This window comes from Osmerus mordax, chromosome 11 (assembly GCF_038355195.1).
Source record: "Osmerus mordax isolate fOsmMor3 chromosome 11, fOsmMor3.pri, whole genome shotgun sequence".
Classification (NCBI taxonomy): domain Eukaryota; kingdom Metazoa; phylum Chordata; class Actinopteri; order Osmeriformes; family Osmeridae; genus Osmerus; species Osmerus mordax.
In genome coordinates this window covers 10,958,333-10,971,141 of record NC_090060.1, presented here as the reverse complement: position 1 = coordinate 10,971,141, position 12,809 = coordinate 10,958,333, and the positions used below count along the sequence as shown (strand labels likewise).

At 45.1% G+C, this 12,809-nt stretch overlaps 1 protein-coding gene across 5 annotated transcripts in view; it reads left to right on the top strand.

The window, feature by feature from the left end:
• Positions 1–12,809, top strand: part of myo18ab (myosin XVIIIA b) — an 84,349-nt gene that overhangs the window by 37,609 nt on the left and 33,931 nt on the right. For all 5 annotated transcript variants that reach the window (XM_067245656.1, XM_067245655.1, XM_067245654.1 and 2 more), the window contains exons 5-19: positions 16–192; positions 1,096–1,306; positions 2,532–2,674; positions 2,920–3,020; positions 3,482–3,545; positions 4,151–4,295; positions 7,015–7,188; positions 7,421–7,511; positions 7,781–7,973; positions 8,351–8,437; positions 10,322–10,463; positions 10,582–10,741; positions 11,141–11,327; positions 11,842–12,049; positions 12,244–12,353. In XM_067245656.1, the coding sequence (XP_067101757.1) occupies positions 16–192; positions 1,096–1,306; positions 2,532–2,674; positions 2,920–3,020; positions 3,482–3,545; positions 4,151–4,295; positions 7,015–7,188; positions 7,421–7,511; positions 7,781–7,973; positions 8,351–8,437; positions 10,322–10,463; positions 10,582–10,741; positions 11,141–11,327; positions 11,842–12,049; positions 12,244–12,353 (2,193 nt within the window). The remainder of the gene's footprint in view (positions 1–15; positions 193–1,095; positions 1,307–2,531; positions 2,675–2,919; positions 3,021–3,481; positions 3,546–4,150; positions 4,296–7,014; positions 7,189–7,420; positions 7,512–7,780; positions 7,974–8,350; positions 8,438–10,321; positions 10,464–10,581; positions 10,742–11,140; positions 11,328–11,841; positions 12,050–12,243; positions 12,354–12,809) is intronic.

Sequence of the window (12,809 nt, the reverse complement as noted above, 5' to 3'; positions counted from 1 at the left end):
GGACCTGTCCGCCAGGCCAACCCTCCGTCGTACGACCGCTCCGAGGACCTGGCCTCGCTGCTGTACCTGAACGAGGCCAGCGTGATGCACTCCCTGCGCCAGCGCTACGGGGGCAACCTCATCCACACGCACGCCGGGCCCAACATAGTGATCATCAACCCCCTGAGCGCCCCGTCTATGTACTCTGAGAAGGTGAGCACCATGCAGTGCAGACTGTAAAGACTGTATGAACCCACCACTACACATTGTGGACATCAGTAAGTATACACAACCCTATCCAAATGTTGGACCTTCTCTTCATCACACTAATAACACTATTACGGTCCGAGGTTTTCGATGTTGATACGAGCATTACTTTGTAAACATTAACTTTTTGTAATTTTTTAGTCTTAAACCCTTTTCTTTAGACTTTTGTGTGAAGAAGGAAAAGACTGCTTGATTAAAGGAAGAATGATGACTGAAAGGAAGGAGAAGATAGTTCTCTGAGGCACATTAAAATGACAATGAAATCCAATATCTCTAATGAGAGTTAGAGGTTTGAGCACCCAGAGGCCTGATGGACAGTTATATCTACTTTGCTTATCATTTCTAATGGAATGATTGTTCAAGGCTGTAAGAGAGTAGAGTTGACCGGGGGCTGTGACTGGTCAGGACGCACACACACACACACTTACACCCAAATACAAATGAGTCAAGTCATTGAGAGGACACTGGTAACAAGATTATCTACAGAAAATTGAGAATTAATGTTCTAGGTTTGTCTAAAGGTGAAAGACATGGCCTGCATAATCAATTGTTTGAGAAGCCAGCAACTGCCAGATCTCCAAACCAGAATTACAGTGAAGGGCCTACACTTAATTTAAGATTTTGGCTGCTTTTTGTAATTGTGTCATTTTAAAGTGTGAGTGAGTTCAAGAGTGTGAGATTAGATTTGAAATGTCTTAAGTTATCAGTAATTAAAATAATCGTATCCTTCCTTTCTTTTCTGTTTCCTTTGTCTCCTGTGTCCCTTGCTGTCTACACATTTTTCATATTTTTCTCCACCTTTTCCCCGCCTCTCTTTTCCTCTTGGTCTTTCTCTCCACCATTCCTCAGGTGATGCACATGTTCAAGGGCTGCAGGCGTGAGGATACAGCGCCCCACATCTACGCTGTGGCCCAGTCGGCCTATAGGAACCTGCTCACCACGCGGCAGGACCAGTCCATCGTCCTGCTGGGCAAGAGTGGCAGTGGCAAGACCACCAACTGCCAGCACCTGGTCCAGTACCTGGTGTCCATCGCCGGCAGCACCGGCAAGATTTTCTCTGGTTAGTCGTGTAGCAGATATCAGTCCATCGCTGCAAATTCTTTTCTTTTTTTTATTATGTTATCTCACAGGCTTACATTCTTTTGTTTCGGTTCCATCCATTGAAATAGCACCTGGACCCAAGTGATTTATACAGTAGCAGAGAAAGACCAAACTGATAAGCAAAGTGAAACAGTACACAATCATAGTGATAGGTGTAAAGGAATTCTTCATGATTACATGCCATTTAATTGATTAAATCCTTAGAGATTAATAGTTTGATCGATCACCATTTTTAACTTCATTGAATTCATTTGGTACAGGGTTAGCTCAGTCATTGACGTGTTTCTTTATGGCCGTTGGTGGCTTCTATTCGTTTAATTGCTTTGTAAGTGATAACACTAATTGCTTAGCGGATAATTAAGTGAGGAATTAAATTGCTCCATACATTTCCCATGCAGAGGCCAACACTGTATATTGTAAAAATGAAGGCTTGTGTTTAATCCAGCCTAGTGGTCTCTGGCTGGTTAGTTAGACACAGGCCAGGAGAGGACAATTTTGGCTCGGTGTAAGAAGTGCAGTATCTGATGTTTGGCGTATAAAAATTGATTAGCTCTGCTCTGTATTCCAGGTTTGAGCTTGGGTGTCCATGTGTGTATATTTGTGTGTGTGTGTGATGGATGAGGGGAGCCCCTTAATGACGCCCTGTGGAGTAGTGGGATAATTAGCAGGGCTTATCAAAGCGCCTCAGCTCCTGGCTTGCTGTAATAGACTAATGAGAACTTCAGCACTTAGCTAGTGGACTGTTAAACAGTAGAGATGCTGATCTAAAGAGATGTAGATCTAAAGCTGTTTAAAGCAGTTCCTCATGAATTCATACCTGCAAAAGCCTGTGACAACCACGGTGTGATAAATGACCTACAAATGAAACAGAATTTTCTTTGGAAGGTGGGGGTAGCGATACAGTATGTGCCTGGTTGAATTTAGGAGGGGGGTCATTTTAATGAATTGCAAATTGCATTTTATTTTAGTGTTTGGGAGGCTACATTTTGTATTATTTTGACAATTTTTACTGGATTAAAAACACCCCCTTACTCCTCCACGCTAAACCTTTTACACACATTATAACAAATATGAAAGCACAGGAAAGGAAATAGGAAAGCACATCCTGAATCAGATGAATTACAACAGTACTTAAAATGCTTTCTTAAAACCCAACGCCCCTGTGTGTCTGTCTGCTGCCGCAGCGGAGAAGTGGCAGGCTGTCTACACTCTCCTGGAGGCCTTTGGGAATAGTGCCACCTCCATGAACGCCAACGCTAGTCGCTTCTCCCAGATCGTCTCTCTGGACTTTGACCAGGCTGGACAGGTGGCCTCCGCCTCCATCCAGGTATGACCATGCTATCAAACATCCTTTGCTCGCTGGCTTCCTCTCTTTCACTCGTGGTCTCTCTCTCTCTCTCTCTCTCTCTCTCTCTCTCTCTCTCTCTCTCTCTCTCTCTTTCACACTCACTTACTCACTCACTCCCTCAGTTTCTCACCCATTCATCTCAACAAAGACACAATCACACATTACCCCCTTAAAATATTTGAAACTCACAGAAAGCCTTCTAACAGAGCGTCTCCCTGTGTTAGACCATGCTACTGGAGAAGCTGAGAGTGACCAAGCGGCCAGAGGCAGAGTCCACCTTTAACGTCTTTTACTACATGATGGCTGGAGCTGACACCACCCTCAGGTGAGCCTGCACTACCAATGAGGAATACAGTGCCGCAAATAGATCCCCTTCCTCCACCTCTAGCATCAAAACACTGGTCCGATAAACAAACAGAAGCCTGTGCATTGTCTATTGTGAGAATTGGGCTACTGTACAGTATAACTTTAATTGGTTTTGAATATAAGTAGTATGTTCATGTACTGTCAACTAGGTAATTTATAGACCACGGATGTCTTTGAATGTTGAAAATGGTTTGTTCTTTTGAAATAGGTCTGCAAAATGATGTGTCTCTAAAGGAAGACTAATGACTAGCTTCCCATTTTGTACCAACTGCCCATTGAGTTATAGTTTGAGGGAATTAGCATGTGTGATTGTCTGAGGCCAGGGTTTGGCCTTGTGCTGTCTTGCTCTTATTTTAAACTTGTGGCGTAGAAACCGACCTGTCATTTCATGACGTTTCACCATTCCGTTGTCTCTCTCAGGACGGAGCTGCACTTTAACCACTTTGCAGAGAACAGCGCATTTGGAATAGTCCCTCAGTCAAAGGTAATTACTTCCAACAAGATCACGAGATTGATTTGGGATTTAAAACAGGATTTTCATGGTGTGTACACAACATTTGCTACTGTGTGCATATTGCATGTTAACCTTCAGAATTCTGTCTTTGTTGTAGTTATATACGGCCGTGTGTGTGTGTGTGTGTGTGCATGCGTACGTGTGTCCTCTGTTAGTGTCCAAGTTGTGAGCTTTGTCTGTTTGTGTGTGTTCGTCCATCAATCCAGCTGAGTCCTCTGTCTGCTTGTGCCTCCACCACTGGTCCTTGTGCCGCTGTGGACTGATTTATTTGCTCCAGCGTGTAGGTAGCAGGTGGTTTAGCCAGACAGGTTATGTTATGGACCTGTCACATTTAATCTACCAGTGGACTGTGTACACCTGCGGCTTCTCCCCTGTCACTTGAATGAGAAATCACTCATTCTGCTAGGTCTACCTGTCCGTATGCTTCTGCTGGGTTGTGTGCTCATTTTGTTTGCGTGAATTTTTGTGTGTGCGCGTGAACAACTGTGTAAACATACAGTTGTGTTTATATGTTAATAGTATGTAACATATCCCTCTTCCTCTCTCCCTCTCTCCCTCCCTCTCCCTCACTATAGCCTGAAGATAAACAGAAGGCTGCCCAGCAGTTCACTAAGCTGCAGGCGGCCATGAAGGTGCTGGGCATTTCTGCTGAGGAGCAGAAGGCTCTCTGGCTCATTCTGGGGGCCATATATCACCTGGGGGCTGCGGGGGCCACTAAAGGTAACACACACTCACAGACTGACCCCAAATATAGTAGAAAAACCTGTTCTATCTACTGTATACTTTTATTTTAGTTGTCTGTGACTAGACTACCAACAACAGCAGAGCTCCTTCAATTACTATGTTTGATAAAACATTTAAGAACATCGTACTATTCTTATTAGTTTGGATTTGAAAGGTTATTCAGAAAAATCCTTCGATTTTTGGAATTCTCTTCTTTATTGCATGACTGTTTTTGTGCTATTTTTCCTAAATTCGTTCGGTTAAGGAAACGATACTGAGACGTAACCTGCTGCCGTTGTGAATTGCATTAGCCGCACATATACAATCACGCAATTAAATATCCAGTTCAAAGAAACAAAACAAGCGTGTGCTGCCAAGTTATCCATCATGGCTGAAAATGCTGTCTTCTCACTTTGTACAAAGAAGGGAACACTTGTGAAGTTGTTTCATTTAGAAGAGGGTAGCGTGCCTGAGTGTCGGACATTTATGTTTTTTAAAGAAGACAATTTAGACGCCAGCAAATGTTGAAGTTTACAGTTTGTCATATTACCTCCCCCCACAGTCACAGACCTAGATGAAGGCGGTAATGATGTTTTTAATCATTTGTCTGCAGATCACCCCATCTCCATGGAAAAGGAGTGTGTGTATGGTTTTGTGGGTCTACATTCAGACTAGTGTGTGTGCGTAAGAGAGAGAGAGAGAGGGAATGTGTCGAGGGTAGGGGGTAGGGGGGTACGCATTGCTGATGGCTGCTTTAAGAGGTTAAATATCTTTAACCTCTAAATGGGGTCGGGAATTTTAAGTTGACATACTTACAGTCACATATTTCGTGTTGTCATGTCTCGTCTATCAGACCCTTTCTGCACACTGGCTGTTTCGCTCCCATCTCTGTTCCATGGTCTGTCTCGCTCGTTCACTTACTCTGTTTCACGGCTTTGTGTCTCTCACTCTATCTTTCTCTCTGTTTCTCATTGCCATCCTTTATCACTTAACTTCTTGCTGGCTTGCCCATTAAACCATAATTCTGTGCGTCATCAGACTGGTTCAAAGATAATTAGACCGGATTTCTGAAAAACTATACAGTTTTGCTCTTAACAAACACAAGGACTTGATAATAGCTGTGTAAAGAAAACATTCCCAGAAATCTAATTTGGGGCGAAGTGACTGTGAAACGCACTCTTCTGAGCTCATGCTTCCCAGCAGGGGGCAGACTTGACCTTCCACTCTCCACGGCATTTTGTCTGATGAGGAAGGAGAACTAACTGATTGGTCCAAGAACTACCGCTTCATTTCACACATTGAAAGCCCCTTTTCCATAGTTGCTAAAAGGGCACAGGGTTTGGACTGAATAATTTGTTTTAACTATAGTCTGGGATGATGTGGACACATTTTCTCCTCAGTGATGGGTGCAAAGGAGGAGGCAGAGGGGCTTGTGGTTATCTGCTCTTGTGATCTGTCTCTAGTGTTTGTGCTGGGCCTAAACACCCTACACATCCCTAGACAGGAGTAGCCCTCCGTTCTTTCTGTTCTTATTGCATGCTCTAGATTCTTCTCTAAACATGTACTCGGCAAACATAGCCCTACTGCTTGTGCTTTGCAGAGCATGAATCGTATTTCAACAAATGTCTGCTCCTCTGTGATAAATGTCAATTGTAAATACGTGAGTTGTGTTGTTTCTAACTCCCTCTTTCTACTCGCATGTTTGCATGCTGCGCCATTTCAAACACAGAGGCCGACGAAGGTAATGGAAGAAAAAAACCTGAAGCCAATCTTTGTATTTTTTAGTCCTTTTTTTGTTGATTCATCCTCTGTCTATAATGCCTTTATCGTTCTTCCCAGATGTTCTCTTGTCATTAGCATTTTTATTGTTTTCTTTCTTTTCTCTGTCCTCTCTCCCAGTTGAGCTCTTTTGCTTTAGCCTCATGACAATTCCCCTTTTTGTCCTTTCCTTTCCTCTGCCTGCGATAAAACCAGAGAGAGAGATTTAAAGTTTTGTTATTCCTTTAAAGCTCTCGTGTCTCCACACTTTTAAAGTACCCGGCTAAACCAAAATGGCTGTTTATTTTTACCTGTTTGGTTGTCCTATTTTATTATCACCCTTAATATCCCACCCCACCCATCCATCACATCAAAAACACAAGACTTTTTGTGTTGTTTGTCTTAGTGAACTTCCTTTTTTATTGGCTTTGACCCCAGAATGTCACTGCTGATTTGCTGTCTTTGTTTCAGCATGTCCTTTGATTAGAGGTTAGAAGGAGCCATATTGTCTCGCTTTGAAAGAGCTCCAGAACTGTGGAGACTACACTACCATCTGTCTCACAGCCTCAAACATGGCCTGGCACACAGATTTGCTCAAATAAAGACTAAATAAAAGGAGCTGTGTAACTGCATCTCCAGGACTGCATCTGTATTTCTAAAAATAAGAACACACTCAGTTTGATCGTGTTCATGTTAAATAACATGTCATGAACTTGTCATAGGCTTCTATGACTCAGCCTTCCAGACCTACATAAAATAAATGTTAAGATGATCATGGATTTAATCCACAACATCAATAGAATCAAGCATGCTTTCATGAAGTCAGCAACGAGAGCCGGTAACTTAATGTTGCAGTTAATTTGCAGTCTAATTTAAGAAAATAAACTTTGCATGACTTATTTTGTACAATGGAACAGTGGACCAGCAGCTTTACTCCCTGTCCCCTCTCATCCCTCAGCTGGCCGCAAGCAGTTTGCTCGTCATGAGTGGGCCCAGAAAGCAGCCTACCTGCTGGGCTGCACCCTGGAGGAGCTGTCCTCCTCCATCTTCAAGCACCAGGCTAAGGGGGCGCTGCAGAGGTCCACCTCCTTCCGCCAGGGGCCCGACGATGCAGGGAGCGGAGACAGCTCAGGTAAGGAAGGGTTCATGGAAAATAGTCAAGGAATGGGTGAAGTCTAAAAAAGTCACCAAAATGAATACAATCCTAAAAGCCTGGAAAAGGTTATAGAAATGCGTGTGATTAACTGAACAATTTCCAGTTCACAGCCGCATGAAATGATGCCTAATTTTCACAAATTCCTATTGACAATCTGTTTTGGAGGACAGCAAACCCTGTAATTCCTTGACCTCTGTTTCTCCCTCAGGTCCAAAGATCACAGCTCTGGAGTGTCTGGAGGCCATGGCCTCAGGCCTGTACTCTGAGCTCTTTACACTGGTCATCTCCCTCGTCAACAGGTTAGTCAGCTCGCCTCTCTTCCTCTCTCCCGGTGTCTCCTTCTCACTGTTCATTTCACTCCCACTGCTTTGCCTGTAATAGTCTCTCCCTTCTCTGGCCCCCCTTATTTTCACCCCTTCCTTCATTCATATCTCATTATCTCTTAACATCCCCTATTTTTCCCTTTGTATCTCAACCCATCTTTTTTTCTTCTTCTTCTTTCTGTTACCATTCTCATTTGCTCCTTGTGACCCCCCCCTCCCCCGTACCCCCTCCCACCCACCCCCAGAGCTCTCAAATCCAATCAGCACTCCCTGTGCTCTCTGCTCATCGTGGACACGCCAGGCTTCCAGAACCCCCGCATGGCCAAGCGCCAGCGAGGCGCCACCTTTGAGGAGCTGTGCCACAACTACGCCCAGGAGAGGCTGCAGACGCTGTTCCACGAGCGCACCTTTGTCCAGGAGCTGGAGAGATACAAGGAGGTGCAGACGGCCACACACACTAGCCCACAGCACACGCAGAGAAACAAGCTCCAAGCTGTAGGATGATGTTGATTTTGGAGCTACTAGACGAGTGCTTCTTCCTCTCTCTGTTTCTTTTTAAACCGACGATAATGACATATCTGTGCAGTAAATCTGTCTGTCTTTGTTAAATTACAAAATTACAATATTTTCACTGTACAGCAAATCAAGATGACAGTGTATAATTTTAATCATATTGTTCTATTGTGATTTCAAGAATAAAAAAATAAATTATCCCGAGAACAACCCTCACAGTAACCTGATCCACTTTACATAACTTTGAGAACTCACGGTAATCCTACTGTAGTCAACTAACCCAACCCTCTGTTCCCATCTAGGAGAATATAGAACTTGCATTAGATGACATAGAGTCCAGTACCTCACTGTCTGTAGCTGCTATTGACCAAGCCTCCACCCAAACCCTGGTAAGGAGAAGCTCTAATCTGAGTGTGTGTGTTTACCTGTGTATGAGTGTGTTAAATCTGAATTGGGTTGCAAGTGTGACCTCTGCCCCTCGCAATTCTTTCTTATCAGCGTACTCATTGTGACGTAACAGACATTTATTTTTTGATGGACATGAATCAGGGACACGTAGAACACACTAGGTTGCCTAAAGATGAGTTTAGCATTGATTACACATACCTGAAGAATGACAAAGGTTGTTGTATTCTGTGCATGCTTTGATGATGGAAGAGCTGTGCTTCACACAAAATCCCAAGCCAGTTACAAACCCATGTGTTCTGTCTCACACTTGTTGTCCTCTCAGTATGTCTGTCATATAGCATATTTCCTATCGGGAGGACAGTTTGACATTACTGTACACGTTCAGAACCGGTTATTGAATATCTTCACCCTCAACCCACTTATGAGGCTCCCCTTTAGATTGAGTCAACTCGTGACACAGGCCGACAAATTACTCTTTGTAAGCCGTGTCATGCCCGTTACCTCCTGCCAAGTTACTTAGCTTTTTGATTGGTGTCATTTGTCGTTGTGTTAATTCTGCCAATTCTTGCGTTTTGGAATTCAGCCCACATCAGGGGTATTAATTGCAGTCAAGTTTTGATTCATTTCCCCTTGTTGAGTTGAGAAGCTTTTTTTTGAGCCGGGGTTGAGCAAAGCCATCCAATTAAGTTTATTTATGAGATGAGGCTTTTGCATAGCATGCTCCCGTTTCAGAAATATGTTTCATTGATGTGTATTGGCCCGAGAAAGTGGCATTAACAAGTATTAGATTCAAACTGAATGTGAATGGGGTTGTGTAAGAATTGATTGAACAGGCAAGGATAAATTTAATTTGTGTTGCAGTGCGCACATGTGTATGTAACTGTGCTTTTATGTAGCTGTGTACAGTATGCTTGTGTGTCTGTCCATGTGTGTGCGTCAATGTATAATATGTAGGTGTGGGTGTATTCAAGCGGGCCACATAGCTTTTAACTCTGCCAACCCAAAAAAATCCAACAAACAAAACTAGTGAGTCGTCGGCATGCCGGGAACAGAACCTGCAGAGGTGGATCGATCTTAAAAGAACAACTTACACATCCCAGATGTACTGCGCCGGAGTAGTCAACACAAGTAATAACTTGGGGTCGTTCACCCTTCGTCTGCTACTGTGTTTTGGAAATACAGGAAGCAATGAGCAGTCTCTTTTGGATTTGAATAAGAAATATCTCTTTGAAAGATCTTCAGTTAAACCTGACATTTCAGCAGCACTTAATTAGTTGACTTCTACGGAAAGAAGCAACACAATACTGAATGTCCTCCACTGCTATCATGGAAAAAGACCTTCAATATGTAGACAGTTGTTTGTTGATCAAATACTCTTTATTTAAGTCCTTCCACCCCAAACCGCAAAGTGATTTAAGAGCAACAGGGCCACGCTTCCATTGGTGCTAATTACCCCATTCACTACCTAAGCAGACAGTCAGAGTATACGGTTTAGAAAGGCCAGCCTGCCCAGGAGCAAACGTTAATTCTAGCGCGTTAATGTGGAAGGTGAAGGTTAAAAGGGACATTTTTCTATTTTCATTGCTTCTTAATTCAAAAATGGCCCGGTTACGAAGGTGAAGTAGTCATTTAAGTCAGTAATGCCTAGCCGAGTATTGAGGCAGGTGTGCCACTTCAGCCGTTCAATCGTGGCAGACATTTTTATCGTGCTACATGTTATCTGGCGTGTGTATGTTTGATTGTTTGCGGCTCACCCTGTTTTTGAATGTCTGGCTGCCACTGCCTGTCCTCATTAGTGTGTGTACATGGATGTGAGAAGTACCGTTTGCAAGGCCTCAACACTGTGTGTGTTTGGGGGTTACCAGGTGCGGACCCTGGCCCGCACAGATGAGGCGCGGGGGCTGCTCTGGCTGATGGAGGAGGAGGCTGTGCAGCCCGGGGGCACAGAAGACACCCTGCTGGAGAGACTCTTCAGCTACTACGGCCCCACGCAGGGAGACAACAAGGGTGAGACAGGACGCTCAGCGGGCGCTGCCCACACACCGCGCCACCGGCTAAGCCGTGGCCCCGAGCATAACCCTGAACGTCAACAGGGAGGATTTGATCTTCTTGTGTCTTTCTGCAGGACACACTCTGCTCCTGAAGAGCGAGAAGCCGCATCACTTCCTGCTGGGCCACAGCCACGGGACGGACTGGGTGGAGTACGACGCGCAAGGCTGGTTGAGCCACGCCAAGCAGAACCCTGCCTCCCAGAACGCTGCCACTCTCCTGCAAGACTCCCAGAAGTAAGACGTTTTTGACAAATTTCTCGTTTCTCGCGTCTAGTTACTTCACTTTGCATTCACATTCTCTTTGCGATCTTTGGACTAACTCTCAGAACCTTGTGAAAACAAGAGTTCGAAAGCTAAGCTTTTGACAGTACACTTCTATATTGTATGATTGAGCTGTAGCTCTGTATGGTTCTACTTATTGATTTGGAGGATTCAGGTTCATCAAGATACTTCATTTCAAAGATACATCGTTGTTCTTTGACGAAGGCAGCAGGGAACTAAATAGTCAGAAAAACTGGCATGCTGGGCTCTCAGAAATGCAATTTAAGTATAGCATGACATCCAATTCTTGAATCCTCTTGTACTCTTCTCTGAACGTATTTCTCCTCTATCTGCCCCCCTCCCACACAAAAGGAAGAACATCAGCGGCCTGTTCGTGGGTCGTGGCGGGGGGGCCACTGTGCTGTCAGGCTCCATCGCAGGGCTGGAGGGGGGCTCCCAACTGGCACTGCGTCGCGCCACTAGCATGAGGAAGACCTTCACCACGGGCATGGCCGCCGTCAAGAAGAAGAACCTCTGCATTCAGATCAAGTTGCAAGTGGTGAGTGGAGGGTGGAAGTGGAGGGAAGGGGGAGTGAGGGAGTAGGAGACTTACATTTATTCATTTATTTTTATTTTTAGCAGACGCTTTTATCCAAAGCGACTTCCAAGAGAAAGCTTTACAAAAGTGCATAGGTCACTGATCATAACAACGAGATAGCCCCAAAACATTGCAGGTAGTCAAAACATGAAGCATACAAAGCAAATAATCCCAATGGGAAGAACCCCAAGAGACTTGGGGGAGGAGAGAGTAGGGAGGAAGTAAAGAAGGAGGGAGGCGGGAGAGGATGGAGTAAGTGGAGAGGAGAGAAGGAAAGATAAAAGGAGGGAGCAAATGGATTGATGGATGGTGGGGAGAAGGGAAGACAAACTGCAGATGACTCGTCAGTTCCAGCATGAAGCCTTATGATTAGTCAGTGAGTTAAGTGGACCTTCATATCAGCATGTGCAGGGCCAACAATAATAATAATGTGTTGGAGTGTGCTTTCCCTTACCCTTTCAATGCTGCTCCCTAGGATGCTCTGATTGACACTGTGCGGCGGTCCAGGGTCCACTTTGTCCACTGCCTGCTTCCCAAGGTGGAGGCAGTGGGGCTGGCCGGCGAGCCCAGGGTGGCCCACGGCGAGAGCTGCGACTCGGGCCTCATGCAGCTGGACGTGGGCCTCCTCCGGGCTCAGCTTCGTGGTTCCAAGCTGCTCGACGCCCTGCGCATCTACAGACAAGGTGAGCGCTACAGATGCTTTCAAAAAACACTTGAGGGGCCGGCCATTTTGACCGCCCCGTCAGCAGAGTAATCACCAAGGGAATCGTTCCGAACCTGCAAGCTTGAAAATAACGTATTGTCGTAATGTACGCATGTTTGCATCTTGGCGTATGTCTGTATGATCTCATTGTAACCCCTGTCTCCTTCTATCAAGGTTACCCTGATCACATGGTCTTCTCAGAGTTTCGCCGGCGCTTCGACGTGCTGGCGCCCCACCTGACGAAGAAGCACGGCCGCAACTACATTGTCATGGACGAGAAGAGGGTGAGTGTCGAGGCATGCCCTTTCCTCAGCATACATCCCCCCCCCCCCCCCCCCCCCCCACACGCATAAAACAAGGCATAGGAAAGTGTCCTCCCCCACCCTCCCCCTCCAAAAGCCGCTGTGGTGTGTAATTAATTATGATTACACGGGCTGGCAGCATACGGCCGCTGTTCTGATTAATTACATGCAGTGAAGAGAGCCCTCCGCCCTCCTCCTCACTCTTTCTCTATTTGACACTCTCCCTTTCCTCCCCTCTTTTTCTCTATCTCTTCATCTTCAGTGAATCTGGTTTAACAGTTTAGGAACAACCCTTGCGTGTAATTAATCAATGTTATGCATATATAATGTAGGCAGCACACGGTATACCCTAAATGGGAATAGGTATCACTATGGACAGACCAGTGTGTGCTGTTAAATATGGAGATAAATATTGCCTTGGACACTCGGTATTGCACA